Source organism: Phascolarctos cinereus, unplaced genomic scaffold (genome assembly GCF_003287225.1).
Source record: "Phascolarctos cinereus isolate Bilbo 61053 unplaced genomic scaffold, phaCin_HiC Scaffold_3;HRSCAF=262, whole genome shotgun sequence".
Taxonomy (NCBI): domain Eukaryota; kingdom Metazoa; phylum Chordata; class Mammalia; order Diprotodontia; family Phascolarctidae; genus Phascolarctos; species Phascolarctos cinereus.
In genome coordinates this window covers 236,379,960-236,404,976 of record NW_027555736.1, presented here as the reverse complement: position 1 = coordinate 236,404,976, position 25,017 = coordinate 236,379,960, and the positions used below count along the sequence as shown (strand labels likewise).

At 37.2% G+C, this 25,017-nt stretch overlaps 1 protein-coding gene across 4 annotated transcripts; it reads right to left on the bottom strand.

The window, feature by feature from the left end:
* Positions 1 to 24,858, bottom strand: AP5M1 (adaptor related protein complex 5 subunit mu 1). 4 transcript variants are annotated; one of them, XM_078151509.1, is made up of 9 exons: positions 24,441 to 24,857; positions 20,849 to 21,488; positions 17,983 to 18,210; positions 7,220 to 7,359; positions 5,711 to 5,796; positions 5,501 to 5,619; positions 3,001 to 3,097; positions 1,971 to 2,053; positions 617 to 783 (listed from the first exon to the last, which is right to left on the bottom strand). In XM_078151509.1, exons 1-8 carry the CDS (start codon positions 24,512 to 24,514, stop codon positions 1,974 to 1,976), a joined length of 1,464 nt encoding a protein of 487 aa, XP_078007635.1. In that variant the 5' UTR covers positions 24,515 to 24,857; the 3' UTR covers positions 617 to 783; positions 1,971 to 1,973. The 4 variants fall into 4 exon arrangements, with proteins under 4 accessions (XP_020842114.1, XP_020842113.1, XP_078007635.1 ...); XM_020986455.2 differs by lacking the exon at positions 1,971 to 2,053 and having other exon boundaries at positions 1 to 783; positions 21,098 to 21,488; positions 24,441 to 24,858; XM_020986454.2 differs by lacking the exon at positions 1,971 to 2,053 and having other exon boundaries at positions 1 to 783; positions 24,441 to 24,856.
* Positions 24,859 to 25,017: the final 159 nt, after the last annotated feature.

Here is a 25,017-nt window from a genome sequence, read left to right as displayed (position 1 = left end):
GCAGGTTATCAAGCCCTTTTAATTAGAGGGCTTTTTATTGCCTTTTAATATACTCAATGTCATTCCAAAGAAAAAAAACTTTACTAGGGAAGATGAATAAGCACGCTTACATCTTCAACTGAATTATGCAGTTTCTATCAACATTTCACATTAAAATAACTTCCTCCTTTTATAAGACTACATGTCCAAGACAGCCATTGTTTCTAATGCAGCCACTACTACCAACATCAGCTAACATTTACTGAGGGGCTCGCCCTGTGTAAGGTACTGAAATACACAGCCTAAAAGTCACTATTACAGGTTCTAGAGTATGGCTTCCTCATTTTACAAAGGTGAAAACTGAGGTCTAGAGAGTGCTTAAGTGACTTGCCCAAGGTTCTATTTGTAGCAGGGCTGAGATTTATACTGTGGTCCTCTGGCTGCAAATCCCAGGCTCTTTCCCATTAAACTATATTCTTTTCCATTATGTGATCTATCTTGTTCAAGGAAATCATGAAAAGGCCACAGAATAAAAAATCAGTTTTTAAAATGTTTTCTTTTAAAACACATGAGAGCAAACACATTGCCATTTTAAAAGAGAAATTGATCCATGATTCATTCCCATTGGAGAGAAATGTACATATTAAAAAATAAAACACAGTAATTTTATTTTAACTATGTTAATGTGAGTTAAATTTTCCCCTTTTTAAATATTAGAAAATTACAGAAATAATGATCTATATGCTACTGGTGCAGGGGCTTTAGAATTCCAGATATAGTAATCAGATGAAATCAATTCCCGGCCTACAAAGGAAACAAGAGACAATATTATACATTTTTTGAATGCACAAATTCTTTTATGAAGTTCTGACTTTAAAAATGATACCAAATAGCATTTGAAAATAATTTTAATAATATTCATGTATATCTTACTAATTTCATTTATCAATACGTCAATATGCTACCTACTACTATAATACTACAGAAGCTTTAACAAATTTTAATACCCCCTGGTTAATCTGCTTGTTTTTAGTTTATAATACAAAGTGTTATTCAAATGTTCCTGACTCTTGCTACTCCAAATCCTGCCATTTTCCTCAGTGTGGACATTCTACTTCTAACCCCTTCCCCGCATAGCAAAATCCTTACTTACACTTGAATCAGTTTCCATTTTCACTACTGCAACTTCTTGATGAGTATCCCTTATTCTGACCTTGATACCTTTTCATTCACTTAAAACACCTCAGCTAAAATAATCTCTCTTAATTACTTGTTACAAAGTTATTCACATGGGAGCCTTTGCGGGCTCCCTAGTACAATTTAAATTTCATCTTTCTACATTTGCAACATTCAGTTTTGTAGCTTTTATTAAACAAGTATAACCCATAACACTTTTCTTCATCCCAGCTACAGAATATCATAGTTTAGAACACTGTAAAAAGATTACTGCTCTCCTAACCATGCTGTAACTTTTGAATATTATAATATGGTGATAGCCCATAATGGCCGAAGATTGAGTAATAATTGTTACCATTATGGCAAGCTGTGAAATGAATAGTGGAAAGGAATTGGTCTGTACTTGATGGTACCTTTAAAATGGGCTCCATTTTGTTTAAAATTATGACAGGTATGCATTGGGCTGGTCACCTAATAACAGGATACACGTCTGAAAATTATTTTTCAATATATTTCAATTATTTAAGAGTGAATACCTAAGATGTTTTAGACATGGACTCAATTAGACCCAATTCATCTTCAAGAGCTATACAGTCTTAAATGATGTTTGTCAGCTACCACCAGTGCCTTCCACAATGGTTTTTCTTAACATCCATGATTTATCTCTAACAAAGCATAAAAACTTCAGCATACTTTGTGGTCAACTTTCTCTGAAATCAATCAACAAACAAGCACTTATTAAAGACTTACTATGTGTACTGGCTATACAAAGACAAAAATGAAACAATTCAATTCAATTCACATTTATTAAGTACCTGTTACGTGCCAGGCACTGTGGTAAGCACTGGGGATACCAAAAGAGGTAAAAGACAGTCCCCGCCTCCAAGGAGCTTCCAATCTAAAGGGGATGATAGGTTGTACATATATGGAATATGTAGAAAATGAATTAAAGATAACTCTGGGCAGGGGAGCACTAGCAGCTTGGGTGTTAGGAAAGGCTTTGTGGTGGCACTTAAACTGTATCACGAAGCAAATCAGAGATTTTTAGAGGTGGAAGAAGTACATCTTTAAGAAAAGATGGAGATAATACAGGAAAAGAGCAGAGCCAACCAACTAAAGGAGACCAGTTCACTTTTGTGCATGCAGTGCACACAGTCTTTTTGAATTTTGTAACTCTAATCCAAGAAACTCCCTGAGAACTCTCAAATGACGATCTCATTCACTTTGCTCTTTTTCCTTTTCCCTGGCACCCTAGGATTTCTATCCACCAGCTTAAACAAATACATGTAAAAATTTTAAAAAAATTATTCTCTTTCAGGATATATAAATTATATACATTCTGTTTAACTGAATCCAAGTCACTACTTCTTCATTCTATGTCATTTCAGTACTTAACCTGCATATCATTTTAAGCTTGTTGACAAGCTGCTTTGTGATGACGAATCATGTACCTGTATTTAGTATTTGCCTGATATAGCAGGCGCTCAGTAAATACTGATTAGCAAAAACATTTTCTTAAAGGTAAAAAACCACTTACATTATTATAGTAGGAATCATTTGCAAAAAAAAAAATTACTAAGAAGAAAAGAAATCTAGTTTTTGATCCAGCTGAAGCTATCATAGCTCTTCCCCTTTCACATATCCAGTTTCAGTGGGTTGCTCTGTAAGCTACAAGAAAGCAGAGATCTGAATGCGATGGGCTGAACAAGAACAGAAGTGTCTTAGGAAGGTCCTCCAAACCTCCTACATTTAATATACTGGGACCACATCACAATATATGAAGTCTTACTCTAATGAAATATTTGTTACATTTTCTTCAGTTCAGTTTAAAACTAGGGAACTTACACGTAGTTATTTTAGGTTTTCCTGACGCAAACACTTGAACTGAATGCTGATCTGCATAACACCCAGTGAGTGTGTAATCTGGGATCCTAAAATAAAGCTTGGAAGAAAACAAAAATGTAATTAAATCCAGGTCATTCATTTAGTACACAATGTCACATAGTTTCTTTATTCTTGATTGCAATGGGTTTATCTTACATATTTTACAACATAATAATCACAAACACAAAAACCAGGAGTTAGTGTAAATATTTATGATGAGTGTTAAGTAGGCTAACATATATTTCTAATGGTTCCTGAAGTGCAAGAAGTAGAAATGTATGGTTGAAAAAAGGAGGCGGGTGGTCATGTAGTGAAAACAAAGGATAATATTTACACATTCTAAAATGTGTTTAAAATGTCCGGATCTTTTTAAATATTGGATACTTCAAATCCAGTCCATCCAAAGGTATGGATGCTCCCTACCAACACTGATTGCAAGCCCTTCACATGTTGATGTGGCCATAAGAAGGTCTATGACCTGTTGGCTAACCTCCTGGTGATTAAACTCTTCAAACTTAGCTAGGTTCTTCCAGAGATGACAAGTGAAGGGAGTGGGGGAGAAAGGAAGAAAGAAAGGGAATAAGCATTTTAGTAGCGCCTAAGTCTTTTACAAAGATTATCACATTTGACCCTCACAATAACTTTGTGTTTTGATTATCCCTATTTTACAATTGAGGAAACTGAGGCAAAAAGAGGTTAAGTTACTTGCCCAGGGTCACACAGAAAGTATCTGAGGTCACTTTTGAACTCAGGTCTTCCTGACCTGATAGAGCCCAACACTCTATCCAATACTCCACCAGCTCCCTCCAAACAGACATATAGTCTAGTACTGGGCCCATATTCAGAGCTCTATCAGCTAGCTAAGACTTATCAGACTTTTCTCTTTGAAGGTACAGCTTCTGAGGACACAAGAGCACTTCATTGCCATGTTGGAGTGTCACTCAGCAAGCGTTTATTAAGCACTTAATAAATACTAGGCACTATGCTGTGTGCTGGACATACAAAGAAAGGCAAAAAGAGTCCGACCTTGCATTCCAATGGTAAAAAAGTGTGTGTGTGTGTGTGTGTGCGCGCGCACGCACGTGCAGGCATGGAGTTGATCAAAGGAACTATGAGAGCAGAGGCAGTTGGAAGAGGAGGGCATCCTGTAGAATTTGCGCTGAGCCTTGAATGAAGCCAGGGGAACTAAGAGGTGAAGAGGGAGAGCATTCCAGGCATGGAAGGGATGGGGGAAGTGGGGTGAACGGGGGTCGGGGACTATGACAGCCTGTGCAAAGGCACAGAGATGAAAGATGGAGTATCATGTGTGTAACTGGAAAGAAGTTGTGAAAGGGAGTAAACTGTAAGAGGTCAGATTGTAAAAAGCCTTAAATGCCAAACAAAGGACTTGATATTTGACCCTGGAGGTAAAGGGAACTCCTTGCAATTTATTGAGTAGGGAGAATCACAAGATTAGTTAGTCATCAAGCATTTATTAAGCACTTACTGTGTGCCAGGGAGCAGGCTAACTGGTCAGAGCTACACTTTAAATCACTTTAAAAATTAAGAGGAGGGTGAACTGCAGTCAAATGAGACAAGCGGCAAGGAGATCAATGAGAGGGCTACTGTCCCAGTCTAGGAGAGATGTGATGAGGGTCTATGCTAGAATGGTGGATACGTGAGTGGAAGGAAGGCGATATACACGGGAGATGTTGTGAAGGGAGAAACGCAGTACATTACATATCAGCAAGGTTTCCTTTATGATCTGTCATCACATGAACCATCATTCTATCACACTGTGCTGAAAGGTGGCACCTTATGTACAGCTATTCACTGCTACACTGCGGAACTGTCTTACAGATGGTTTGTTGTTGTCCAGTCATTTCAGTCGTGTCTGACTCTTCAGGACCCCACCTGGGGTTTTTTTGGCAGAGATACTGGAGTGGTTTGCCATTTTCTCCTCAAGCTAGTTTTACAGTGGAGGAAACTGAGGCAAACAGGTTTAAGTGACTTGTCCAAGGTCACACAGCTAATAAGTATCTGAGGCCGGATTTGAATTCAGGAAGACGAGTCATCTGGACTCCAGGCCTGGCACTCTAACCACTAGCAGCCCTTTATAGCTGGTAGGGATTATACAAATGCATCTAGGAATGTTTGTCTCTAAATTCTATATCTGAACTATGTTTGGTATTGCTAGGACAATTCTTATAGTGGCTATTAAAGTGTACAGAACTGTTTGCATCTAAACTGCAACTGCACATCTACCCTTTTTTTTTGTCTCCTTATGGAACAGATTCTCTTTTTTTGCTATTAGATTGCCAGTAGCTTATACCACCATCCATATGTATAATCTTTATAACTAACTGTTCCGTCTGACAATCTCTTTGCTTTTAATTTCATAGCTTTTCTTTTTATGTCTTTTTTTGTTTGAAGGAGAGGTTTTTAATGTAGTTTACTCACACAAACATATTCAACAACTTACTTTTACATATGTTGTACCCCCAATGCAAATAGTGTCAACTGGTTGTTTTTGATGACTCATAGTATTAAAATTCACAGCTCCAGAAAGATTAATTTCCAGTGACTTGGGGAACTTTTGCCCTGAAAACAGAAATATCATCAACCAACCACTCCATATTAACAGGCACCTGCAATAGATAAAAGAGGAAAAAGAAGAAAAAAAGCAACTCACCTATAATCCAGATTAATAAGCTTTTCTCTCGTAATACTTCTACCTGGCCAAAGCTAACTTTGTATTCCAAATGGGTGATTGGACCTCTGAAAATGCAAAGTTTTAAAGAGTTATTATATAAATAAAGCTACACACAGTTCACAGAAAAATAAGCAAAAAATGATACCGATACTTAACGTAAGGATAACTCAAGTTCAAATATCTAATTTGTTTGACTTCCAACCTGGGTTTTGAGTTAGAGGACCTCACTTTGAATTCTGGTTCACTCATTACATCTGTGACATTGGGTAGTTTACCTAGTCTCTGAGATTTGATTTCCTCATCTTTAAAATAATGGCATCAGACTAGACGACTATGATCTTATGAATGGACATTAGGGCTCTAATGATGAGTTCTAGGTGGCTCAATCATTCTTAGCTTGTTGAAATAATTAAAGTATCCGCAGTCTCCCAAATATTTCATATATTCTTTCACTGATTCTAAAAACAACTAGAAAGCCTAATAAATGTACATAGCAATGATCATAAAAACACATATGTACATAATATGATTCTATCTATTTAGGTCATTTTGAGAAGAACTATGTTTCAGAATAAATTTAAAAACAGAAAATGGTGAAGAAGTAACCTTGAAACCTAATCAGCTTAATTCACCAGATGGTTAGTTGACAGCATGGCCAGACATGTACATAAGGATACAGAATAATTGCTGGAAGACAGAGCACTCTCTGGAAACAGGAGTCTGCTATGGCTTATATTTACTAGTGACTAGCATTCACAATCAGGAAAAATAGAGAAAAAAATTAAAGCTAAAAATGGAATTTTGTGCTGTTTACCATTTCTATCAGACTTAGATAAAAGCATATGTGGTATATCTATCAAATTTGAAGATGACACAAAACCAGTAGGGATAGGTAATATAGTTGGATCAGAAAGCTGGGATCCAAAAGGACTGAAAGCCTGGAACAGTGAACTGAATCTAGTAAGACAGGCTGCAGAGCAGTCAGGATGGTGAAGGGCCTTGAATCTACGACATGTGAGAATCAGCTGAAGGACTGGGGACGTTTAGCCAAAAGAAGATGTGGGCTGATATAACAGCTCCCTTCAAGGACTTTAAGGAATTGGACTTGTTCTGTTTGGCCCCAGAGGGCAGAACTAGGAGCAGGAGACAGAAACTGCAAAGAGGTCAACCTTCCTGTCCGTAAGAGATGTCCAACAGTGGAATGGACACCTGGCATAGGAGGCGGGCTCCCTCTTTCAGGGGTCTTCAGAGACACGATGAATACTTGTCAGGTATGTTATAGTAGGGGCTGTTTTTGGATATACCTTGGATTAGATGGGCTGCTAGAGTCACTTCCAACTCTCAAAATCTGTGATTCTGTGATTTTATAATTATAGTTTAAAAACCAACATCATTAGATTAGCATGAGAGTCTTTACTTGCCTAAACAAACATTCTTTAAAGAGAATATTACAAAAATAGAGAAACCATGTCACTACATTATTCCTACCTGTTATAAAAAGGTATATGAGCTTCACAGTATTCAAAGCAATTTTTCACACTTTCATGAAGTTTTAAATGGACAGATATTTTTAACTGTGAATCTTCTTCCTTCAATTGGTAAAATCCCAAAATTGGTGGGACAGGCACCTAAAAACAAACATGTTAAAAAAAATCAAATAATTTTCAGCTATTAGATGTAAAATATTCATGGATACATCCACCCATCAATTACAGTATTATCATGGTTTGTGGTTGTCTTTTGTTCTTGAAGAGGACCAAAATGACATCATTATGTTGGAGTCAAGGTATAATGTGTCTGAGGGTGAGCACAAACAGTCTATGTGAACATTTGGAGTGGAGATGTCTCTAATTTGCCCTTCTCATATTTCTTTTGAGCTACTGCAATTCTGCTTTGCTCACAGAGCACAGTGCCTTCTTTTATGGGGACATGCCATCTGGGCGGTGCTTTGCTAGCATCTCCCATGTCACATAATTGATTCCAGTTCTTCAGAGAGAACTTGAGAGTGTCCCTGCATCACTTCTTCTGATCATCATGTAAGCACCTTTTTGGCGTGAGTTCTCCATAAAATAGTCTTTTAGGCAAACACATGTTTAGCATTTGAACAACATGGCCAGCCTATCAGAGTTTCACTCTTGGCAGTAGAATTTGAATGCTTGGCAGTTTAGTTTGAAAAAAGAGCTCAGTGTCCAATACCTTATCTTGAGAGGTGATCTTCAGAATCTTCCTAAGACAATTCATATGGAAGCGATTCAGTTTCTTGGCATGGAGCTGGTATACTGTCCAGGTTTCATAGGCATACAACAATGAGGTCAGCACAATGGCTCTGTAGACCTTCAGTTTGGTAGGTAGTCTAATACCTGTTTTTCTCCATACTTTCCTTCGTAGCCTCCTAAAAACTGAGCTAGCTCTGGCAATGCATGAGTCAACCTCATCATCTATGTGGATATACCTGGAAAGCACCTTGTCAAGTGAACTTATCTACAGTATTCAAAATTTCTCCATTTGCTATAACTGATGGTTTGAGGTATGGATAGTGTGGTGCTGGATGGTGGAGAACCTGTTTTTTTCTTGGTGTTAATTATTAGGCCAAATTAACAAGTAGTAGAGAACAGATTCAAACTTTGTTGCATCTCAGCTTCAGAAACTGCACTCAGTGCACAATCATCTGTGATCAAAAAATCATGCCCTACCACTCCCTCCACATCAGCCTTGGCTTCTGGCCTTTTCAAGTTAAATGATTTGCCCCCAGTGCAGCAGCTGACCTTGATGCTATCTGTGTTCATCTTTATCGAAGGTGCTGAACATGGTTGTGACACTAATGAACAGGGTGCTGGCTCTGAGTTATTTCACAGATATGGACTTGCATTGACTGGTCTATGTCTTATACATTCCTTTTTCTGTCCTCAGTACCTAGCACAATATCTTATGCAGAATATTTGTTAAAAGCGTTCCGGTGCCAAGATGGCAGGGTGAGGAAGGAACCCTCTGAAGGCCTCCCAAATTCCCCTCCAAACAACTAGAAAAACTGCCTCAGAATTGATCTAGGAGCAGGGAAGCAGCTTACCAGCACTGCAGGAAGAGTCTGTTTCACTGGGGGTGGGAGGGGAGCAGGGTCCAAGAACAACATCAGCCAGCGTCATAGCAAGGGGCCTATAGCAAGGCCCCAAACCCCACCCTCCTGCAAACCAGCAGCTCCTAGGCAAGTGGGCAGTCAGTGCCACACAGCAAGGTCCCACCCCAGCACAAACCACCAACCAGCCCCTGACCCCATGGCTTACCAGGGCTGGCCAACAGTGAGACCCCACCCCTGGGGCCTACCAGTAGAGAGACTCTATTTCCATAGCAATGGAGCAAGAGGGCCCTATCCCTGGGGCAGAACAGCAACAAGATCCCTCCTCCAGGCCCAGTCACCAGCTGGGTTACCACAGCAACCCAGCAGCAAGGCCCCACCCCTGGAGCAGGCCAGCAGCTAAACCCCAAATTCAGGGGAGGCCAACAGGGAGACTCCACCCCCTAGTACAAGCCAGAAGGGAAGCCGACCCTCCAGAGAAAGCAAGCAGCTAAGCCATGAAGTCCAGTGAAAGCCAACAGTAAGACCCAGAGCCCCAGCACAAAAAGCTTGGGACAGAGCAAGACCAGAGCCCAACTCTTATATAAAAACACCAAGTCTCAAAAAAAAAAAGGCAGAAAAATGAGCAAAAGAAAAAAAAACCCAGCTTGACTATAGAAAGTTACTATGATGATAGGGAGGATCAAGGCATAAACTTAGAAGAGGATAACAGTGTCAAAATGTGTACATGGTAAAGCCTCAAAGAAAAATGTAATTTGGTCTCATGTGCAAAAAGAATTCCTGGAAGCGTTTAAAAAGGATTTTAAAAAGAAAACTAGAGAAGTAGAAGAAAAATTGGGAAAAGAAATGAGAGTAATGCAAGAGAATTATGAAAAAATGTCAATTGTTTGGGAAAAGATATAAAAAATTTATTAAGGAAAATAACTCCCTAAAAAATAGAATTGACCAAATGGAAAAAGAAGTACAAGAGCTCACTGAAGAAAATAATTCCTTAAAAATTAGAATTGAACAAGTGGAAACTAATGACTCTATGCGACATCAAGATACAATAAAAGAAAATCAAAAAAGTAAAAAAAAAAAAAGAAGAAAATGTGAAATTTCTCATTGGAAAAACTGACCTAGAAAATAGATTCAGGAAAGATAATATAAGAATTATTGGACTACCTAAAAGCCATGATTTAAAAAAAAAAAGCCTGGACAATATCTTTCAAGAAATTATCAAAGAAAACTGCCCTGATATATTAGAACCAGAGGGCAAAATAAAAATTGAAAGAATCCACCCATCACCACCTAAAAGAGATCCCCAAATAGAGTTCTCAGAAACATCACAGCCAAATTCCAGAGCTCACAGATCAAGGAAAAAGTATTGCAAGCAGCCAAGGGGGGGGGGAAGAAAGAAAAATTCAAAAGTCAGGATTACACAGGATTTGGCAGCTTCCACATTAAAGAACAGGAGGGCTTACAATATGATAGACCAGAAGGTAAAGGAGTTACAATTACAACCAAGAATCACCTACCCAGCAAAACTGAATACAATCTTTCGGGGATGGAGGGGTGGGATGGGGGAGGGGTGAGGAATTGACATTTAATGAATAGAGGAGTTCCAAGCATTTCTAGTTAAAAGACCAGAGCTGAATAAAAACCTTGATCTCCAAATACAAGACTCAAGGGAAACATAAAAAGGTGAAAAAGAACAAGAAAGAGAAAACAAGGAATTCAATAAGGTTAAACTGTTTATATTTCTATATGGCAAGATAATATTTGTTAACTCTTAACAACTTTATTAGAAGGAGAAATATAGACAGACGGTGTGTATATAAGGTGACTTTGATGGGATGATACCCCAAAAAACAAAATAAAGGGGTGAGAAAGAAAATTGCACTGGAAGAAGGAGTGGGGAGACTGAATAGGGTAAATTATTCCACATAAAAGAGGCATGAAAGAGCTATTATAACGGAGGGGAAGATGGTGGGGTGGTGGGCAAAGCTTAAACCTTACTCTCATCAAAACTGGCTCAAAGATGGAATAACATACACATTATGTGGGATATAGAAATCCATCTTATCCTATAAAGAAGTAAAAAGGGACAGGGATCATAGAAGGGTGGGGACTGATATAAGACAGCAGATTGGGGAAGGTAGTGATCAGAAGTAAAACACTTGTGAGGAGGGAAAGGGTGGGAGGTAAGAGAGAGAGAGAGGGGGATATACAAGAGAAAAATAGCATGGAGGGAAATACACAATTAGCTATCATAACTATAAATGTGAATGGGGTGAACTTACTATACAATGGAAGCAGATAGTAGAATAGATTAAAAAGCAGAATCCTACAACATATTGTTTACAAGAAACACATCTGAAGCAAAGAGATACACACAGGGTAAAGGTAAGAAGCTGGAGGAGAATCTATTATGCTTCAGCTGAAGCAAAGAAAGCAGGGGTAGCAATCATGATCTCAGACAAAGCAAAAGCAAAAACAGATCTAATTAAAAGAGATAAAGAAGGCAACTATGTCTTGCTGAAAGGTACCACAGACAATGAAGTCATATGAACACTGAACAAATATACACCAAATGGTATAGCATCTAAATTTCAGAAGGAAAAGTTGAATAACTTACAGAAGAAAAAGATAATAAAATTATACTAGTGGGGAACCTCAACTATCCCTTCTCACAACTAGATAAATCTAACCAAAAAATAAACAAGAAATAAGTTAAGGAGGTAAAAAAAATTCTGGAAGTTAGATATGATAGCTTTCTGGAGAAAACTGAATGGGAATAGAAAGGAATATACCTTTTCCTCAGCAATATGTGGCACCTACACAAAAACTGACCACATATTAGGATGTTAAAAACCTTACAACCAAATGTGAAGCAGAAATAGTAAATGTACCTTTTTCAGATCATAATGCAATAAAAATTACATTCAACAATGGACAATGGAAAGAGAGATTAAAAATTAATTGGAAATTAAATAATCTAATCTTAAAAAATAAGTAGGTCAAAGAACAAAACACAGAAACAATCCAAAACTTCATTAAAGAAAATGACAACAATGAGACAATATACTAAAATTTATGGGATGCAGCCAAAGCAGTACTTAGGGGAAATTTTCTATCTCTAATTGCTTACATTAATAAAATGGAGAAAAAAAGCAGATCAATGAATTAGGCAGGCAATAACAGAAAAAAAAATCTAGAAAAAGAACAATTAAAAATCCCCAATTAAACACCAAATTGGAAATCCTGAAAAGTCAAAGAAAAGATTAATTAAATTGAATGAAAACCACAGAACTAATAAATAAAACTAGAGGCTAATTTTATGAAAATACAAAATAAAACAATAAAACAGATACAACATTGGTTAATTTAATTTAAAAAAGGAAAGAAGAAAACCAAATTACTAGTATCAAAAATGAAAGGGGTGCATTCACCACCAATGAGGAAACTAAGACAGTTGTTAGGAGCTATTTTGACCAATTATATGCCAATAAATTTGACAATCTAAATGAGATGGATGAATATCTATAAAAATGTAAATTACCCAGATTTAACAGAAGAAACAAAATACTTAAATAACCCAAGCTTAGAAAAAGAAATTGAATAAGCCATCGATGAACTTCCTAAGAAAAAATCCCCAGGACCAACCAAATGGATTCACAAGTGAATGCTACAAACATTTAAAGAACAATTAAGCCCACTATTATATAAACTACTTGGAATAACAGGCAAAGGAGTCCTACCAAATTTCTTTTATGACACAAATATATTGCTGAGACCCAAACCAGGAAGAGTCAAAACAGAAAGAAAATTATAGACCAATTTTCGTAATGAATATCAATGTAAAAATTTTAAATAAGATATTAGCAAAGAGATTATGGCATTATATCACAAAGATCATATACTATGACCAGGTGGGATTTATACCACGAATATAGGGTTGGTTCAATATTAGAAAAACTATCAGCATAACTGACCATATCAATAACAAAACCAATAGAAATCCCATGATTATCTCAATAGATACTGAAAAAGCTTTTGACAAAATACAGCACCCATTCCTATTAAAAACACTAGAGAGCATAGGAATAAATGGAGCTTACCTTAAAATGATAATTACTATTTAACTAAAATCATCAGCAAACATTATCTGCAATGCGGATAAGCTAGAAGCCTTCTGAATATAATTAGGGGTGAAGCAAGGATGCCCATTATCACCTCTACTACTTAATACTGTACTAGAAATGTTAGCTATAGCAATAAAAGAATGAAAAGGAGTTAAAGGAATTAGAGTAGGCAATGAAGAAACAAAACTATCATTCTTTGCAGATGATATGATGGTACACTTAGAAAATCCTAGAGAATCAACTAAAAACCTACTAGAAATTATTAACAACTTTAATAAAGTTGCAGGATACAAAATAAATCCACATAAATCACCAGCATTTCTATATATTGTCAACAAAGTCCAGCAGCAAGGGATAGAGAAATTCCATTTAAAGTCACTGTAGACAATATAAAATACTTGGGCGTCTACCTGCCCAAGACAAACCTAGGAACTATATGAACAATTTTCATACAAATAAAGTGAGATCTAAACAATTGGAAAAACATTAATTGCCCATGGCTAGGCCGAACAAATATAATAAAATGACAATTCTACCTAAATTAATCTATTCATTCAATGCCATACCAAATCAAACTAACAAAAAATTATTTTATAAAGCTAGAAAAAATAATAACAATTCATATGAAAGAATAAAATTCAAGGATATCAAGGGAATTAATGATAAAATATGAAAGAAGGTAGTCTAGCTGCACCAGATCTCCAACTGTATTATAAAGTGGTAATTATCAAAACAATCTGGTACTGGCTAAGAAACAGAGTGGTGGATCAGTGGAATAGATTAGGTACAAATTACATTATAGTAAATGACCATAGTAATGTAGCATATGATAAACCTAAAGATCCAAACTTTTGGGACCAAAACTCATTATTTGACAAACACTGTTAGGAAAACTGGAAAACAGTATGGCAGAAACTAGGTATAAACCAATATTTCACACTGTATACCAAGATAAGGTCAAAATGGATACAGATTTACACATAAACAGTGACACCATAACATAAGCAAATTGAGAGAATATGGAATAGTTTATCTGTCAGATTTATGGATAAGAGAAAAAGTTAGGACCAAAGAAGACATAGAGAGCATTACAAAATGTAAAATAGATAATTTTGGTTATAGAAAATTTTTAAAAAAAAGTTTTTGCACAAACAAAACTAATGCAATCAAAATTACAAGCAAAGCAGAAAACTGGGAGGAAAATTTGCAACAAGTATCTCTGATAAAGGCCTCATTTCTCAAATATATAGAGAATGAGTCAAACTGATAAAAATACAAGTCACTCCCCAATTGATAAATTGTCAAAGAATATGAACAGTTTTCAAAGAAATCAAAACTATTAACAGTTATATAAAAAAAGTTCTAAATCACTATTGATCAGAGAAATGCAAATTAAAACAGCTGAGGTACCACCTCACACTTATCAGATTGGCTAATATGACAAAAAAAGAAAATGCTGGACGTTGCAGGGGATGTGGGAAAACTGGGACACTAATGCTGTTGTTGGAGTTGTGAAATGATTTAACCATTCTGGAGAGCAATTTGGAACTATGCCGAAAGGGCTGTAAAACTGTGCCTACCCTTTGATACAGCAACACCACTGCTAGGTCTATATACCAATGACATCCAAAGAAAAAGGGAAAAAGATCTATCTGTTCAAAAATATTTATAGCAGCTCTTTTTGTGGTGGCTCAGAACTGAAAATCAAAGGGATGCCTATCAATTGGGGAATGGCTAAACAAGCTGTGGTATATGATTGCAATGGAATATTATTGTGCTTTAAAAAATGACAAGCAGGACGATTTCAGAAAAACCTGGAAAGACCTTCATGAACTGATGCATAGTGAAGTGAACAGAACCAGGAGAACATTTTACAAAGTAACAGCAATACTGTTTGATGAAGGACTGTAATGGCTCAGCTATTCTCAGCAATACACTGATCCAAGACAATCACAAAGGACTAATGAATGATGAAGCATACTATCCATTTCCAGAGAAAGATCTGATACGGATTGAATATAGACTGAAGTATGCTATTTTTCACTTTCTTTTTTTCCATTTTTTTCTTTTATTCAACTCTTCTTGTACAAAATGGCTAATATGGAAATATTTTACATAATTGCACATGAAGGAGGGAAGGAAGGAAATAGAATGTGAAACTCAAAACTTTAAATAAAAATGTTAAAAAGTTAGAAAAAAATAAAAAAGAAAATATATTAAGAAGAAAAAGAGAATATTTGTGAAATACGTTTCTGCTGCTCTTTCCTGGAAAACCTCTCATCTGTTATGATCATAATAAGATGCTATTGCTTAAAGCCAGACATACAATACAGGACCACGGATCAAGCGAAACAGCCCACAGTGGGCTCCAAAAAGAGAACCATGAAGAAAATAATATAACTTTTATTTATACTTATTGTTATTTTAAATAAGGAATTAAGGTCACATGTTATATGTAAATGTATCATGAGGAAGTTTTACAACATGGCAAGGTTGATGGTGATAACCTTACTCATTTGTTCATTTTCAGCAATATTCTGATACATCATAATTTACATGTGCTTGGCTAAGATGATTTACAGATTATATTATCAAGTTTTAGCTAAACTATCCATCACAAAATAGACAAGTGGCTTAAAAAATTCTTGTAAACAAATCAACTAATAATGTGAGTGTAAACAAAAAAAATGGCAGAGCTAATACTTCTATTCCTAGGTCTCAGCTACAAGGCGAAGACCACAAAGATCTAATCAGTTCTGGCAAGCATCTGGCAAAACAAAAATTTCAAAATTATCAAGATAATCTGAAATATGGATTTATATATTAACAATGAACCTCACCCTAAGTGTATACTGTACCTTAAGATATTAAGGTGGAATAGTATAAAGCCATCAAGATTTTTTGTTGTTGTTGTTGTTGTTTTTTGCTAGGCAATGGGGTTAAGTTACTTTCCTAGGGTCACACAGCTAGTAAGTGTTATGTGTCTGAGGCCAGATTTGAACTCAGGTCCTCCTGAATCCAGGGCTGGTGCTCTATCCACTACACCACCTAGCTGCCCCCTAAAGCCATCAAGATTTGCAAAACATCTAAAAACTAAACTTTTGTCCCAGAAATGTCACCCATAAAAATATGCATCTATACACTTAAAAACCTTAGAAAGGATTTTCCTAACCTATTTCAAAATCTTCCAAATGAAGAGTGTCAGTGGATTTTAAGTCTATTTGTTTAAAAAAATGCAACACCTTCCAATTAGTTTTCAAGAACAAATGACTGACATCAGGGAAGGCAGAAATTTACTAGCAGAATTTCAACAATAACAAAAAATTTTTATATAACTGGTGGGTGAAATTGAAAAATGAGTTTCAAGATTTAAGTGCAGCCTATGAGATACTTCTTTTCAATTGGATCTCCCTATTTTTTTGAAGTGTTTTCTTCAACTAGACCATTCATTAAAGCCAACTACTGGGATTAAATGGATTTAGCTCCAGATCTCAGAACTATGGTATCACAGAGGGTTACGCCAAAATTTTAAAAATAATCAATTCTAATCAGTCATATACGGCAGCTAGGTGGTGCAGTGGGTGAAATGCCAGGCCTAGAGTCAGAAAGACTCATCTCCCTGAGTTCAAATCTCGGCTTCTCTAGCTGTGTGACCCTGGCAAGTCACTTAACCCTATGGCCTCAGTTTCCTCACCTGTAAAATGAGCTGGAAAAGGAAATGGCAAACCACTAAAGTATCTCTGCCAAGAAAACCCCAAATGGGGGTCACAAAGAGTTGCACATGACTTTTAGTGAGAGCAAAAAGGGGTTATATATGTGTGTGTGTATATACATACACATACATATATGTACACACACATACACACATGTACATATACATGTGTGTGTGTATGTATATATGTATATACCTATATACCTATATATACACACATATATATATATACACCTATATATATAGACACACACATACATATATATAGATATATAGATATATGTATATGTGTATACACACACACACACACACACACACACACACACACACATATATGTATCTTTGTGTGAGGCAATTGGGGTTAAGTGACTTGCCCAGAGTTACACAGCTAGTGAGTGTTATGTGTCTGAGGCCGGATTTGAACTCAGGTCTTCCTGACTCCAGTGCCGGTGCTCTATCCACTGTGCCATGTGACCCAGGTTTCATATTTTTAATAAAATATTTTAAAATACTATTTATTTTATCTTACTTTATTTTTTTTTTATAAATTTCATATATATGGGTATGTCTAGATATGTGTCTACATATATGTATATGTCTATATGCATACATTTTTTACTTTGGGTACATGTTTTACAACAGGGGTATCAAACTGTCAAATTCCTGAATGTGCCTTGAATTTGATTAAAATGTAATTGGTAAATGTTTAACAGAATAAATAAAAATACAATAAAACATAGATAATGTTAATTTTTGACATTCTAAGTCAATACGTGGCCCACAGGGATATGTTTCTATTTGAGTATGACACCACTGTTTTACAACACATGTAATATGTTGGTAAGAACAGGAGTACATCTGTTATTTATAAATAAATATATACATACACTGGGGGTCTATGTTCAAATATTTTTTACTGATAAAGGTGTGTGACAGATCACTCTTGAAGCTACAGCATTTAATGTTATGAAAGTATATAGAATTCAGAAGAACTCTCAATGAAATTTTAAACTTTCATTTTTATTCATCTACTATCTTATGAAACCTTATAAAAATTCTGCTCTGAAACAAACACGCATTATAAGCTATACAAATTAGTAATTTTTAAAAGTGAGGCCATGATTCTATCCCTGTAGATAACTCTCTCTACCTAGGCAGATTGCCACCTGTTCTTCAAGAGTTTCCAGGAGTACTGAGAAATTAAGTGATTGGTCCAGGGTTATGTAAGCTGTGTCAGTGGCAGAACTTGCATCTGGGTCTTCCTGGCTCTGAGACCAGATCTCTATCCACTAAGCCATATTACGCACACATACACATACATAGATAGATACACATACTTTACCTGAGATGTATAGTAGCACAAGTGGAATGACTCTAAAGGAGGAGTGAACGGGAATTTGTAGGGCCCACTAAATGCAGAATCATCCATCATATCAACGCTGCTGGAAGTAAGAACTGCAGAGTCAAGGGAAGTCACACAAGGATGCACCAGAATATCTTGAAGTGGAGATCCATTGGTGGGGAGATTCAAACTGACTGTAACATTTGGCATGACTCCTTCCAAATCACACTTAAAAAAACAAACAGGATTATTACCAACAAGATCCTAAGATGATAATAACAATAATAGCTGATATTTAGATAACATTTTAGGATTTGCAATGTGCTTTATATATACTTTATATACCTATCTCACTGAGCCTCACAATAACCCTCTGAGGTACTTTATTGGCATTATCCCCATTGTACAAATGAGAAAACTGAGGTTCAAGTGTCAAGAGCAGGACTCAAATCCAAGTCTCCTGAACAGTTTATCTCCTCTTCTATGAAACCTTTCCAGACAGACCACAGTAGAGACAATCGCTTGTTTCTGCTTTATTGAATCTAAGCATGGAACTTCAATGACTACTTTGTCTGACATCAATTCGTATTATGATCTACCCCTGCTTTAGCCCCTAAAATATATTTATCCTTGAAATTCACGTTTAAAATTTTCAACCTATTGTCTAAATACCCTGTATGGGTGTTCACAGCAATGTGCTTATTTTTGGTCATAAGTACTTTGTAGGCAGACAACAGCGCTATGAGCATCAAGCACAGCACCATGCATAAAAAGGTTCTTCACAAATGCTTTCTGATGATTATGATGTGGGTATAAATGAAAGTCAATTTGAGGTGGGCTTGTACACAAGAGTAAAAACATGTGTTTCTCCCCCCGAGGATAAGGAAAGGATTTGTGATTTTACTGGTAGAGGGAACTCTTCCCAGTATAGACAGGCACCTTCTTTGAACTTTAGAGTACTAGGGAATTGCTGAGGGCACCACAGGCTAAGTGACTTGGTAAGATTCACACACTCAGTTAGGTTACTTTGAACCCAGGCCTTCCTCGCCCGGAAACTGGTTTTCTATCTACTATCTACACTGCTTCTCTTTTCTCTCCCTTCATTTATTCTAATTCTTTGGCAACCGAGTGCCACTAGTTAGCTACTATTAAGAAAGAGGGGACGTTAAGCCATGTGCATATAATTCAGGTGTTCATATTCTTAGTGATGAAAAAAACACCACTATTGTTTCCTTGTATAACTCATTGCAATATTAGCTACTACGTTCACTTTGATGACTAGATCATTAGTAATTTGCAACAAAGCAATATATTTCAGTGATGTAGTATAGTATAATTGATAAAAGGATCAATCTTGCAGCCTGGAAGAGCTCAAATCCCACCCTGACACAGACTAGCTGTGAGAATACTGGCTTCACATCTCATGTTTCAGGCAATCTTTTAAGACTATACAAAGAAGATTTGCCAATCTGCATGGGTGGAGCCAATTTCTACCTCTTCATAAAAATCAATGCTCTTGACATGCTCCCTCCCCCTAAAAAAGGGAGGGATTACGATTTGTAAGATAAAAGTGCATCTCATTTTAAGCTCTTTCATTCATATGTACATATATACATATATACACACATACATACATATGCATATGTGTGGGTATATCTATATCTATAGTTATCAGTATTTAGAATTAGTGAAAGGACCTTAAAGATAACCTGTCTAATTCTCCTGAGGCAGAGGAAACTAGGACTAAAGAAAGGGACTTGCTAAGTCAGTCTGTAGTAGGACTCAACCTCTATTTTCAAATCTCTGGGCACTTTATCCAGTATTCTTTCTATTACACTCAAAAGATAAAATATGTGTATGGTTTTTTTTTCTCCTCCTTTGGGGATGGTGATGGAGGAAGCAAAACATTTGCTTTACAAATAATTTAAAAATAAGATTCCTTTAAATAGTGAGTTCCTTTAGTGAACCAAAAAAATGAAATGCCTAATGACATTATATCTTATCATATTAATGTTGTCAACAATATTCAGTAGCTATATACTATTAAAATAAGTTAGACATCAATGTCTACATTTAAAACATAAAGACTGAAGGAAGATTTCTGGGAATAAAACAATATAAAAATAATGTTATTTAAAAACAGCTACAAAATGTTTACTTATAGGTATATTATTTATAGGGATTTCTGACCATTTTTAAAGATGGACCTTATTTATTTATTTATTTTTGGCTAGGCAATGGGGTTAAGTGACTTGCTCAGGGTCACACAGCTAGTGAGTGTCAAGTGTCTGAGTCTGCATTTGAACTCAGTTCCTCCTGACTCCAGGGCTGGTGCTCTATCCATTGCACCACCTAGTTGCCCCTAAGATGGACTTTAAAAGTTGGCATTTTTATTAACATCGCCGTTGCCTTTTCACAATCTTTAACTTTAAACAGGATTCCAGTAGGAGTGATTATTACTTAATGGTTCATTTAAATCAAAACAAAATAGGGGGGAAAAAGACTTTTAATGACTTTAGGTACCAATTTAGAGATTAGTCAGTTTTACCTCCTATAAAATCTAGTAGAAAATTGGTGGGGCATGTAATGGAATCTGAGTGTTAAACACTGAGTGTTAAAGATTGTGGGGACCTTAGAAATCATTTAGTCCAAGCCCTTATTTTATACAAGAAACTCAGGTGGAAAATGATGACGTGATCTGTCCATCATTAGTAATAAAATTAATAGTTCATACCACTCTGGCATTTAAGGACTACCACTTCAGATAAAATTTAAGCTGTAGTACTACATTTACTAAAGTAAAGTACTTTTACTTTTCTCAACATATATAAAATAGGTTCACTGAACACGCACCAGAAAGTCTCACCTTACAGGTTATAGTTCCATAGACCTGCCACATATCTGCTACATCCCGCTTATCATACTGCATGGACTTAACTTTTTCAGTAATAGAAACAGCAACGTGTGCCTTTCCTTTGTAAGTACCGGCTTTCCATGCTGGTTGCTTTGGGGCTCGATTTATTGAAAGGTTACTAAAATTATCTAATAAAAAGTTGGTACCCAACAAAGTGCCAAATGGACAAATGTACAGGAGCAAATCAGGTAGCTGGCTCACTTTAGTGCTTAGATCAGCTTCAGTCTTGGGCCCGGAGTCGAAAAAATCAATCAACCCAAAAAGGAGATCAAAGGCCTGTGAGATTCCACTAATGCTAATGAGTGGTGGGCGAGTAGACAAAGTCTGCTCAACTAGTGGAACACTAACATAAACCAAGCCATTCTTCTGAATGGCCACAACGGGCCACAGCTCTTTTCCTGCTGTTGGAAGTCCATAGACTGAAGCTTTGCTGATTCGCGAACAGCTATCACGGCTTTCCACAAAGTCCTTATCGTCGTCCAATAGCCTCAATTCAAAGAGCAGAGCTTTACAGAAGGGGTCGTCTTCTGGTACGGGCACATAACTTGATCCGTTAAAGGTTTTAGCTCGTTTTTCAACAGTGGGATACCTTCTGCATTAAGGAAAGAAAAGCTTGTGTTACTCCTGATGCCATCTGTTCACAGACAAAACAGAAGAAAGTAAGTAAAAGAAAAAAACGGTTAACTTCCTAACACATTCTTTCTCTCTCCTTTATGTTTCATTCATTCTCTCACAAGATGAGCTGTCATTTTAAAAACTGAAAACTTGAACAAGTTTGTTTTCTTTATGGTACAGTTTTATTGCTGTAGAAATGGAAGAGATCTGACCCAGTTCTATATACAGAGCTTAAACTTTTGCATTCAATGGGTAGATTTAAAAGTAGAAGATCTACAGATTACTGTTACTTACAAATGAAACTAACACTCTTCACATTCTTCTTCCCCTCACCCCCCCCCAAAAAAAAAGTCTGGTCCTGAAGGACACAAATTAGCAGTAAAAAGCTAAAGGTTTAAAAAAATTCTTTATGATTTGCATACCTTAGATACAATGCCAGACATAGGACTAAAGCATTCTTTTGGGGATACATAAGATACTTTCACATACTCTAAAATATTACATACTCTTAGTTTTAAAAGTTCTCTGCCACCACCTATGGAGTATAGACCAGTCCCAAATACTGTAATCATTAACTAGCACAATGACTTTAGGTAAGACTTTTAATTTCCCTAGTTCTCAGTAGCTTTACTTAGAAAATATATGGGTTGATTTAAGGGTTCTCAAATGTCTTTTTAAGCTCTAAAAATCTATGACTGAATATGGGGTAAAAATCCATTAGCTTGTGAGCTCCCTGAGGGCAGGGACTGTCTGTTACCTCTCTTTTTACCTCCAGTACTTAGCAGGAGTGTCTGACGTATAATAAGTGTTTAATAAATGCTAATCTAGGCTTTGCTTGGAATAGGCTACAAATGGCAGAGTTGAAAGACACTTTTGAGAAAACCTTGTTCAATACCAGAATGAAGCTCAGAGAAATGAAGCGTTATGACCAAAATCACAGAACTTCTCACCCACTGAGATTCTAAAAATGAGTGGTTTTTACTCTAAAAGATTTTAATAGGTTCAAGGACACTGGGGCTGCTATGGGACAGATATGACCCAAAACCAGCCTTGACTTGCTGTTCAGTCGAGTCCGACTCTTTGTGACCCCACCTGGGGTTTTCTTGACAAATACTGGAGTGGGTTGCCATTTTCTTCTCCAGCTCATTTTACAGATGAGGAAACTGAGGCAAACAAGGTTGTGACCTCAGGGTCACAAAGCTAGTAAGTATCAGAGGCCAGATTTGAACTCAGGAAGATCTTCCTGATTCAAGACTTGGCCCTCTATCCACTGTGTTATGTAGCTGCCCTAACCTTGATTGACTGATCTCTAAGGCTTTAAAAGGCACCAAATCAGCTTTTGATGTAAGAAGGGTACTTTGCTAGGTTAAGAATCATTTATCTCACTAGATTCTACCAATGGCTGGCTAATTTTCAATATGAATGGGTGAAGAAAAACTCATCCAATCACACGTGAAATATTATTTTGAATTATTACTGTAATAACATGAAAACTTTTAAAAATCATGTTTATCGTACTAAAATGAATTATGTAAATTTTCAAATTTCATAGGACCACAGATTTAGAACTGGAAGATACCTTAGAGCTCAGTCTGACTCTTTACAGATGAAGAAACTGAGGCCTAGAGAGTATAAATAACTAGTCCAAAATCACAGAGGTAGTAAAACTCAGGTCCTCTGACTCCAAATCAAAGCAATCTTAATAAAAGATTAAAAACTAAACCTAACTGTCAAGAGTGTAAAGTTATTAAAGAAAAAAAATAACTAAGCAACCTTCTTTGTGTCAAATACCACGAATTTTCATTTCTGAATTGCCAAGCTCTTAGAATCCTTCTCTTCCTTTATGGCACAGCTCAAGTGAAACATTCCTCAAAAGTCTTCCCTGATTCTCCCCAACTACTATTGCTCTCCTTCCTTAACTTTACATTTAGTCTCTATTTATTTTATATTCACTTATAAATGTATTTCTTTTCCTGTTAGACTATGAATCCATTTTGATTAGAGATTATTTTAATTCTTTGTATTTACAGTCCCAGTGCCTAGCACAGTGCTTGACATATTATAGGTCCTTAATAAATGCCTGACAATTGTTAGGCTTATAAATGAATTAGACTTAGATCAACCGCCAACCTCTTTTTAGGGCTTCTATTTTGCTGTGGTCCCTTCAACAACTAAGGGCAGAATTACTGTTTTTCATTGAGAAAAACCAAAAGTTCATGTGATTATACCGACTTTCCCATCTATTTCCATTTTTCACATGCTTACCTGGATAAAATGCTGGCCTATTCAACTAGTAGACTAGTTAAATCTCACTCCAGAAGCACAATGTTTCTTCCAATTTTCATTTCTTAGTATCTTAAGTAATAGGGATGAATAGGTCCTTAATGACTGATCACCTAAGCAGGCCCAGCACTCCCCCAAACTGCGGCTAATCCTCCTTCATTTTGTGGATTAAGACACTGAAGGCTAGAGAAATTAACTGATTTGTCCAAGGTCTTACAGGTGGATGCAAACAGCAGAACTGGGATGTGAGCCCAGGCCCTGACTCCAAATCTGGTGCTCTTCTTTCCTTCATATCACGACCTTCCTTCCTTTACTTTCTCTACTCATTCCTCAAGCCACAAACTAAACATCTGATTATCTTGTTAAGACAGTAAGTATTTGTAAAGTTCGAGGCACATGACTAAGGGCTGAAACACAACCCTTTCTAAAGATTAAAATGAAGAGAAGCGTTGAAGTTTTTAGGGGATGGGGGAAGAATAGGCAGCAACTATGTGAAAACACCCATTATACAAATACGGTTCTGAATCTGATTTTCATCTGCCCCGGGGATGGATCGCGTTGCTCCTCTGGGAAGAAAGAAAAAACGCGCTGAAGTCGGTATTTTCGGAAGCCATCACGACGCCTGCGGGTGCCCACTCCCATTTACCTGGAGAATCTCACGGTCCCCCCACGCGGGGTCCCTGGTTCGTGGCTCACCAGCCAAATCGCCCGCTGGGCCATGCCTCAACTCATCGCCCGTCTCAGGCACCGTCAGGAGAAAACTCGAGCTGAGGCTTCCCAGAGGCCCGGATCCCCGTTGAGGCCCTCAGGGGTCTTTCCAGGAGTTGCCGGTCGCCCCCTGCCACCTATGGCTCCGGCCCGGCGGGGAAATAGGCTCCCTCTACGGTACGGTACGGTCCGAAGGCTCTTACGACCGCATCGACCAATACACGCCACATCCGCAAAGAAGGCGGAATGACAGGCCCCAAAACAATCTCCCAGCAAAACCGCTCAGCCGGGATGCCCGGCGAAACCTTCTGCCACCGCCCCCAGCGCCTCTTCCTGCTCACGCCACTTCCGGGACGGTGGCTCGGAAGGCTCATGCTTCATCAGTGTCCAATACGCCACCCGACGTCTCTCTTCGTTTTCACTTCGCCTTCGGCCCCTCCCAGCACCCCACCCCAGAAGAGCCCTCCCCGGGCCCCGCCGGGCGCAGCTCCACTTCCGGCGCGCGGGGGTGGTGA

Coding starts and splice junctions, on each gene's coding strand:
- AP5M1 (XM_020986454.2), bottom strand. CDS start 24,514: ATGGCCCAGCGGGCGATTTGGCTGGTGAGCCACGAACCAGGGACCCCG. Junction 5,620..5,710: donor CTTATTAATCTGGATTATAG/GTGAGTTGCTTT, acceptor TTCTGTTTTCAG/GGCAAAAGTTCCCCAAGTCA. Junction 784..3,000: donor AAAACCTAAAATAACTACGT/GTAAGTTCCCTA, acceptor TTTCCTTTGTAG/GCCGGGAATTGATTTCATCT.